Source organism: Dryobates pubescens, chromosome 33 (genome assembly GCF_014839835.1).
Source record: "Dryobates pubescens isolate bDryPub1 chromosome 33, bDryPub1.pri, whole genome shotgun sequence".
Lineage (NCBI taxonomy): Eukaryota > Metazoa > Chordata > Aves > Piciformes > Picidae > Dryobates > Dryobates pubescens.
The window spans coordinates 6412467-6421643 of NC_071644.1; the positions used below are offsets into that span (position 1 = coordinate 6412467).

General features: G+C 58.5%; 1 protein-coding gene across 1 annotated transcript; it reads right to left on the reverse strand.

The window, feature by feature from the left end:
* Nucleotides 1–764: 764 nt before the first annotated feature.
* On the reverse strand, nt 765–8613 carry PERM1 (PPARGC1 and ESRR induced regulator, muscle 1). The gene is made up of 4 exons (XM_054175842.1): nt 7239–8613; nt 6168–6806; nt 3875–3991; nt 765–957 (listed from the first exon to the last, which is right to left on the reverse strand). The coding sequence occupies exons 1-4, from the start codon at nt 8611–8613 to the stop codon at nt 878–880; spliced, it is 2211 nt and encodes a 736-aa protein (XP_054031817.1). The 3' UTR covers nt 765–877.
* Between the last annotated feature and the right edge of the window lie 564 nt (nt 8614–9177).

The following is a 9177-nucleotide window of genomic DNA, read 5'->3' on the forward strand; positions in this document are numbered from 1 at the left end:
TCTCCTCCTCCACAGGTAACCCAGCTCTGCCTGAGGAACAAAGCCCTTCCCTGGTTTCACAGAATCACACAGAATCAGCCAGCTTGGAAGAGACCTCCAAGATCATCGAGTCCAAGCACTCACCCAACCCTACCTAATCAGCTAGACCATGGCACTGAGTGCCTCATCCAGGCTTTGCTTAAACACCTCCAGGGATGCTGACTCCACCACCTCCCTGGGCAATCTCTCTTTCTGTGGAGAACTTCTTTCTAAGATCAAGCCTAAACTTCCCCCTGCACAGCTTGAGGCTCTGTCCTCTTGTTCTGTTGCCTGGGAGAAGAGCCCAACCCCCACCTGGCTACAACCACCCTTCAGGTAGTTGCAGACAGCACTAAGGTCTCCCCTGAGCCTCCTCTTCTCCAGGCTAAACACCCCCCAGACTCTCCTCACAGGGCTGTGCTCCAGACCCCCCTCCCCCCACCTTTCTTGCCCTTCTCTGGACACCTTCAAGCTCTCTCCTCCCTCCACCACCTCAGTGCCTCCTCTGCTGCCAGATGACTTCAGCGGGGAGCAGGGACAAGCAGTGCCTTGGAAGAGACACTGTGACTGCTCCTAGGGGGTGGCCCAAGTGTGCAAGAAGTGTGCAAAGAAAGAACAGAGCCAGCCCAGGCTGGGCTCCTCTTCTGTCCAGTGCAGGTCCAAAGTGCCTACCGTGCTGTCACTGACCGTCACCGGAAGGATCCTGCTCCCCGTGACATCCTCTCCCCTTTAGGGATGGCTCCAGAGAAGTCTTGGTGCTGGGATCCAGGCTTCTCCCACTGCCCAAGAACAAAGTCCCCAGCCTCTGCCTCCACTGTCCTCTCCTGTCCTCAGGAAGCATCTCTGGTGTGTGCTGAGCCTAGACCCGGGGGTGTCCTTCTCTGACCTGCCGTCGGAAGTAGCGGATGGCAGAGAGCGTGCCAAAGCTTGCCAGGAACACTGGAAAAGAGCCCAACACAGTGCCAGAGTCAGTCTGGGTGCTCCTTCCAGACATGAAGGCCTTTCTCTACACAGGGAAGATCACAAACTACTTGGCTTACTCTGGTCTATGGGTTCTGAGGGGGTAGGATCATAGAATCATAGAGAAGCTCCCTGAGATGATCAAGTCCAACCATCAGCCCAACACCACCATGGCCATGAAACCATGTCCTGAGAGGCCATCTCCATAGGTGCTCTGAACAGCTCCAGGGGTGGTGACTCCACCACCTCCCTGGGCAGCCTGTTCCAATGCCTGAGCACTCTTGCAGGAAAGAAATTGTTCCTCGTGTCTGACCTTAACCTCTCCTGGTGCAACCTGAGCCTATTTCCTCTCCTCCTATCACTTGATGCTAGGAGAAGATACTAAGAGCCCACCTGGCTCCAACCTCCTTTCAGGGAGTTGTAGAGAGCCAGAAGGACTCCTTTCAGCCTCTTCCTCAGACTGAAACCCCCCAGATTCCTCAGCTGCTCCTCACCAGCTCTGTTCTCCAGACCCTTCATCAGCTTTGCTGCTTTTCTCTGGATCAGCTCCAGCTCCTCAACATCCTTCTCAGAGTGGCCTGAAACTGAACCCAGTACTCAAGGTGTGGGGGACACAAGGATCAGAGCATGTAGAGCTAGAAGGTAGAGCTCATGGAGGTGGTAGACAGCACCAAGCTCTTCTCTGTCCTTTCAATTCATGTTCTTTAGTTTGGATTGTAAGAGAGGTTAAATCCCCCTGAGCTGTGCTCAAGCAGAACTGGGAAGCCAAGCCATGCAGGAGGCTGAACATGAGCCTGCAGTGTGCCCAGGGGGCCAAGAAGGCCAAGGGCATCCTGGCCTGCATCAGGAACAGTGTGGCCAGCAGGAGCAGGGAGGTCATTCTGCCCTGTGCTCAGCACTGCTTAGGCCACACCTTGAGTCCTGTGTCCAGTTCTGGGCTCCTCAGGTTAGGAAAGAGGTTGAGGTGCTGGAAGGTGTCCAGAGAAGGGCAACAAAGCTGGGGAGGGGTCTGGGGCAGAGCCCTGGGAGGAGAGGCTGAGGGAGCTGGGGTTGCTTAGCCTGCAGAAGAGGAGGCTCAGGGGAGACCTTCTTGCTCTCTCCAACTCCCTGCAGGGAGGTTGGAGCCAGGTGGGGGTTGGTCTCTTCTCCCAGGCAAGCAGCACCAGAACAAGAGGCCACAGTCTCAAGCTGTGCCAGGGGAGGTTTAGGCTGGAGGTGAGGAGGAAGTTCTTCCCAGCAAGAGAGATTGGCCATTGGGATGTGCTGCCCAGGGAGGTGGTGGAGTCCCCATGCCTGGAGGTGTTCAAGAGGGGCTTGGATGTGGCCCTTGGAGCCATGGTTTAGCTGTCAGGAGGTGTTGGGTGACAGCTTGGACTTGATGCTCTCTGAGGTCTTTTCCAACCTGGTTGATTCTATGATTCTGTGGCTTCCCAGCTTAAATTGAGACTCGATTGGGGTCTGTGTGTGTTAGAGTCTGGGTCACAGCCAGGAAAGCTCAACCTGCAGAACCTCAAGTGCCAGAGCTGCGAGGCCAGGCTGTGCAGCTGCCCCTGGCCTGCCCTCCTTGCCAGGCTGCTTGCTGCATGCTGGGTTATGCAATCCTGGGGACACGGAGCCCATATCCTGCTTTTCTCACCCTCTCTGAGGCCACCTCTACCATCCCATACCAAGAAGGCAAGGAGAAGCAGGCCAAAAGCTCCTTGTGATGGCTGCACTGAACAACCTTAGCTAATGAGCTATTCTCAGCCCTGGGTGTCAGCTTCCTGTGTGACCTTAGGGAGGAACATTCCTTGCCTGGACACGCAGCAGGAAGCCCTGGCCCTGGTGTCTCACCCCCACGCTGGGGGCTCTCTGGTGCCCATGGCCTGAACCTTGTGCTCTTGACTTCCCACAGCACTACTCACCCAGCAACCCTCAACCCAGCTTCAGGGAGAGGGAGAGGGAGAGGGAGAGGGAGAGGGAGAGGGAGAGGGAGAGGGAGAGGGAGAGGGAGAGGGAGAGGGAGAGGGAGAGGGAGAGGGAGAGGGAGAGGGAGAGGGAGAGGGAGAGGGAGAAGGAGAGGGAGAGGGAGAGGGAGAGGGAGAGGGAGAGGGAGAGGGAGAGGGAGAGGAGAGGAGAGGAGAGGAGAGGAGAGGAGAGGAGAGGAGAGGAGAGGAGAGGAGAGGAGAGGAGAGGAGAGGAGAGGAGAGGAGAGGAGAGGAGAGGAGAGGAGCTGACAGAGCTTGGCCTGCTTGCAGGACTCTGCAGCAGCACCAGACTTCAGCTGAGCTGTGTTTGGAGAGAAGATGTTGTTTTTACAGCAGAAAAATATGTAAATACATAAAAACCTTTTACAGCAGAAAAGATTATCATTTTCCAGCAGAAAAACAGGGGCACTTGTTCCAGCTGAGATGAAGGAGTAAAATCCTGCATAGCCAAGGTCTTGATTCTGCTTCTAGCCAGTGAGGACCTTAAAGAAGCCTCTCTGCCCCTCACCCACTGCTCCTGGTCCCTGGTCTAACAACTGGAGGGAGTGGGGCCAAAGCCAGGCACACAGACTTGTCCTGCAGCTCGAGCCAGCAGCGTGGGGAAAGGACAACCCCTGAGCAACCTGAGCCAGTTGGAGGTGTCCCTGCTGACTGCAGGGGAGCTGGGCAAGATGACCTCTGAGAGTCCCTTCCAACCTGATGCATTCTATGATTCCATGATTCTAGGGATGTGAGTAGGGACCAGGAGCCTGACATTCCCCTAGGGCAGAAGGTATTAGCCAGCAAGAGGCCACTCTGGGGAAGCAGGAGGGTGACTGCATCCCCCCACAGGCATCATCAGGTGTGACAGCATCCCTGCCTTGCCCCCCACCTTGCCTTCCACAGGCTCTTTCCCACCCTTCTCCCACCAGACTGGGCACCATACTTACTGGTCTTCCAGGCGTCTGGAGCTTGCAGGTCGGAGGTCTTCACTGCCCAGGAGGCAAAGGCACAGAAGACAAGGCACATGTCTTTGTGGGTCAGTGCCAGTGGACTCTCAGGCCCCCCTGTGAGAAGAAGAGCACAAGGCTTGGGGTTTTATGATGTCTCCTCTGGTCCCTCTGGGGCAGTGGGGCTCATGCACCCTCAGAGAAATATGTCCCAGAAGACCTTTTTGCACCCTTGGTGAAGTCAAATATGTCTATTTAGGACTCCTGCAAGGAGGGGGGGACCAAGGTTCACCCCTCTCACTCTGACATTGTAAGAGCCCAAGGCAAGTATTTGCTAGTGCTGCCCATGGGCCTGGAAGGCAGAGTCAGTAGATGAGATGTCCACAGGACCTCTGCCTGCCTCACCACCTCCCTGCACCTCTTCCCAGGGCTGGGGAGTAGATTCAGGATATAGCAGTTCCTGGGGTGGCTGCTGATGCTCTGGGGCTGCAGGCAGGTCCCTCTGGGCAAGGTCCCCTTCCTGCAAGCTGAAGGCAGCTCTGGGACAACACAAATGCTCCTGAGAAGCAGCAAGGTGCTGTACTGATAAGGAGAGAGGGAATGGATTGAAGCTTGAGGAGGGCAGATTTAGACTGGAGATGAGGAAGAAATCCTTTCCAATGAGGGTGGGGAGGCACTGGAGCAGGCTGCCCAGGGTGGTTGTGGATGGTCCCTCCTTGGAGGTGCTCAAGGCCAGGCTGGATGAGGCCCTGAGCATCCTGGGCTGGTGGGAGGTGTCCCTGCCCATGGCAGAGGGGTTGGAACTGGATGATCTTGAAGGTCTCTTCCAACTCAAAGCATTCTATGAATCATCTCTCCATGGATCCTACCTCACTCCTGCCACCTGCTAGGTCCAGGGAAGGAAACAACCCTGAGTGCTCTCTGTTTCTTTCTCTGCTGGAGTTCCAGCCTGGCACAACTCAAAGAGGAGGCTACTTTTGCTCCTGTGTTTATCTGAGCAGGCTTTCCATTAAAGCTGGCTTATTAATTAGCTCCCCCCATGGCAAAGGGAGTTTTTCTCTGTGCAAACAGGCTGGAAGCTCTGTTTGGAGGCACCCTTTGGGATGAGTCACTCATTGTTTGGTTTCAGGATTAACTACAAGGCACTGTGGCCATGAGCATCAGAGAATTGTCAGGGTTGGAAGGGACCTCAGGGATCAGCCAGCTCCAAGCCCCCTGCCATGGGCAGGGACACCTCACACCACAGCAGGTTGCTCACAGCCACCTCCAGCCTGGCTGCAAACACCTCCAGGGCTGAGGCTTCCACCACCTCCCTGGGCAACCTGTGCCAGAGATAAATGTGCTTGAGGTCCTGCTGGGTCAGACTCACTCTCCTTTTAGCTCCATTTCTCTTACCTGCCTCAGCTAACCTCTGGGGTCTCTGCAGGGTGTTGCTCAAGTGAGTGTGTGCTTTAAAGACCTCCTCACCTATTTCAGTTGGAAGCCTTGGACCTGTCCTGCTCCATGCACACCTTTTCCACCCCCAGCAACTGTCAGTCCAGCCTGAACAGGACAGCAGCTCAGCAGCCCTTGCCTTATCTCAAGGGCACGAGGTCTTTGGTACAGAAGGTTTTTGCTACTCTGCCTCCCATTCCCTCATCAGAAACAGAGCTTTGTGGTTCTGCAGGCAGTTGGGCAGCTCAGGGCTGGGGGGGTTCCTCTCTCTGCCACTCTGCCTGGTGCAGTGCCACCAGCCATGCTTAATCCAGCTCTCTGCTTCAGCAAGCTCTCCTTGGCCAGAGGGCAGAAGAGCTCCTACAGTGAGCTCTAGCAGCTCGGGGGGGACACATGAGTCACCTAGGACAGGGACTTCAGGCCAGCCTGAGGTTCAGCCTGTTGCATGCATGCTGCCAGGACCAGCTCTCTGCTCCAGGACTGGAGATTGTGGGGAGCAAAACAAGTTATGCAGGGACCGTCCCTAGCTTCCACGCCTGCTGCAGCGCTGGGAGCCAGCCAGGGCAGCGTGAGCGTCACAAGAAGCCAAAGCCACAGGGCATGACACGGCGGTGGCAGCCCAGGGATGCCATGTGGCAAGGTTCACGTGCCAGGGGGCTGATTTCAGCCCCACTAAACCTGGCAGAGCCCTCCAAAATGCTCCCACGGGCAAGGTGGCCTTAATGCCACCGCTGCTGGAGCGGAGATGGGCCGGAACTGGCTGCCAGGCTGCCCACAGAGCAGCGGGAGCAGAGCAGAGCAGGCAAGGCAGGGGCACATCTCCGTGCCCAGCGTGCAGGGGGTGGCAGTGCTGCTGTACCTCTCAGTGCAAGGGCCATGCCCAAACCTTCTGGCTCGGTCTGGCCTCTTCCTGGCGGAGCCAGCGGGACGAGGGAGAGCTTCTCTCCAGATCCTCTCCGCAGGAGAGCCTGAGGGGCTGGGGCTTGGCCTCCCACCAGATGCCTTTGCAGGAGGGACTTCAGAGCCCCCACAGCTTTCTTCACCTCAGAGGCTGGAGTGACTGAGAAAATCCTTCTCCAGCCCACCCTGCTGCCAGGCCCATCTCTGAAGAAGTGTTCATAGGCCTCAGGGACCGAGACAACCAGGGAGTCTCTGACTGGAGCCGAGCTGGGACCCTCGTTCCGCAGCCCGGTGTGGTCCAAGCTGCTGAACTTCTTTCTCTTCCTGTCTTTACCTTTGGCTTTTTTCCTGTTTCCTTCTGGTTCATTGAAAAAGTACTCATACAGTTCAGGCAAGGATATTTCCCTTTCCAAGGGTGTTCTCTCCCCTTCCATGGAGTCCCACATGTCTTCTTCTTCTTGGGAGTCACAAAACATATAGTCGTACATCTCGGGCCAAGTCACGTCCAGGCTGTCCGCCCTTGCAGGGGCCCCAGCTGCAAAGCAAGGGGGGCCCAGCTCCTTGGGGCTCTCAGCTGCAGGCTCCCCACAAGCTCCCCCAGTAGCACCCCCTGCAGAAGACACCACTATCTTGGGATGAGGAGGCTCCTGGGGTTCAGCAACCCCTCCAGAAGCCACCACACTCTTGGGATGGGGAGGCTCCTGGGGCGCAGAATCTCCTCTAGAAGCCTCCACGCTCTTGAGATGGGGAGGCTCCTGGGGTGCAGCAAACCCTCCAGAAGCCACCAGTCTCTTCAGATGGGGAGGCTCCTGGGGTACAGAATCTCCTCTAGAAGCCTCCACACTCTTGGGATGGGGAGGCTCCTGGGGTACAGAATCTCCTCTAGAAGCCTCCACGCTCTTGGGATGGGGAGGCTCCTGGGGTACAGAATCTCCTCTAGAAGCCTCCACGCTCTTGGGATGGGGAGGCTCCTGGGGTGCAGAATCTCCTCTAGAAGCCACCACACTCTTGGGATGGGGAGGCTCCTGGGGTGCAGAATCTCCTCTAGAAGCCTCCACGCTCTTGGGATGGGGAGGCTCCTGGGGTGCCTCCTGGCATGCTGCTCCCAGGGTCTGGCTGGCAGGGGTCTCTGGCACATTGTCATGTACACCCAAGCCAGCAAGCTGTCCTGGCTTTGGCTGCTTGGTGGCTTTTGCCTTCCCCTGTGGCTGTGTCCCTGGCTCCTTCACCTTCTGCTTCAGGGGGGTGCTCATGGCTGGATCACCCTCATCCGTGCCAGGGCTGGGCGCTGGCTGTTTGCTATCCGCTGCCTCCTCGCTGCCCAGCTTCACCAGAGCTGGCCTGGCTGCCTTCTCCTTCCCTTTGCCCTTCCGTGAGGACAGGGGGGAGCTCAAAGGTGTCTTCACAGCTGCACCAGTCCCTTGTGCCACCGCCCCTGCAGGCTCCCTGTCCCCTTGGGCCGCCTCGGTGACGCTGGCTCCGCGCTGCTTGCGGCTCCTCTTCGGCGTTCCGGGCACCTTCGGCCTCACCACGTCCGGGGAGCTCGGCTCGGTGCCCGTTCTCTCCCTGCTCGCCTCCTCCCGTGCCGGGGAGCCGGGTGCTTTGGGGACAGTCTCCAGTGCCGGCCCTGGTGGGGGGTCACGCACGGGTCCCTGCAGCCCCGGATCCGAGCGGAAAGCGCTGCTGCCAAGACTTTTCCTTGCTGCCTTTGGGGAGGCAGCCGGTGTTGGCAAGCTGTCCTGGAAGGGAGCCCCCGGCTGTGCCACCGCTTTGCCATGGGGCTGTGCCGCTCCTGTGTCCCGTCCCTGCTCAGGGCTGCTCGTTCCCGCTGGCTGGCTGGGATGCTCCATGGCCTGGCCGCTCCTGGCTGCTGCTTTCTCCGGTGCCGGCTGCGGGGCTGCCGCTTCACATGCTGCGTCCTGCCCGGGGCTGCCCTCGGCTGTGCCACCGGCCGGGTTGGCAAGGGGGGCTGCGGGGGGGCACGGGGGCTGCCTCCCCTGCACGCTGGGCATCGGGGTGGGCGAAGGGCGGCCGGGCTTGTCGCTGTCACACAGAAACCTGCCGACGGAGCCCAGCTCCGCTTCGTCCTCGCTGCCCGACAGAAGCTCCGGCAAGGAGAGGTGCCCAGCAGCGAGCCAGCGCGGGGGGGCGTCTCCGGGCACCCCACGTGGGGACGAGCTCCCCGTGCCAAGCTCTGGCCTGCTGCCCACCCTCGCTGCGAGCTGGCCGTCGGCGCTGGCGGGGCAGCCGCTGCCCGGCACGCCGTCCCCTTGCTCAATGTCACTGAGGCACTGCTCCTCGGCCGTGGCCAGCGCGGCCGGCGCTAAGTCGCATTCCTCCGACTCCAGGAAGAACTCAGCCCAGTCCCTGTCGTTCAGCTGGATGCTGTACTCGAAGTCATCCATGCCTGCAGCGGCAAAGCGAGGGGAGATGAGGGGACGAGGAAGGGGCACCAGAGCCGAGGTGCATGCCCCCTAACCCTTTCCCCACAGGTTCCTGCCCTGCTTCCCTGCTCACTGCTCCTCCTCACTCGTTTCCAGCTGAAACCAGGGAAAGGAAAGGGCAGCTCCTGGTAGACTTAGCAGGACAGTATCACTATGCTGGACCGTAACCCAACCAGGGCTTGGAGAGACCACTACTACCCCCCTCAGGCTCCTTCTGCCTCTGCTCCCCAAGCGCAGCAGCGCAGAGGGGTTGGGATCCTCCCACAGCAGCATCACACCTCACATGCCCCTTTCCTGCTCCTCTTTGCCTACAACCCATTAAAAAACCCTAGAGGGTTCATGCCCCTGAGCATTGCTGCTGCCACAGCACCATGCATGAAGGTGGCAACGAAGCACAGTCCAAACAGAGACATTTCAGCAAGCCACAGCAGCCCCTTCCAAACCCTTGGTTGTGGGGAGGAAGATGCAACAGAGCCCAAAAAGCAGCAGAAGAAGCAGAGGTCACAAAGCTGCATCCTACCTGTG

Excerpts from the sequence above, each read along its gene's own strand:
- PERM1 (XM_054175842.1), bottom strand. The coding sequence starts at position 8,613 with ATGGATGACTTCGAGTACAGCATCCAGCTGAACGACAGGGACTGGGCT. Across the intron at positions 3,992-6,167 it reads CATGGCCCTTGCACTGAGAG|GGGGGCCTGAGAGTCCACTG; the intron begins GTACAGCAGCAC and ends TTCTTCTCACAG. Across the intron at positions 958-3,874 it reads TCCAGACGCCTGGAAGACCA|TGTTCCTGGCAAGCTTTGGC; the intron begins GTAAGTATGGTG and ends GCTCTTTTCCAG.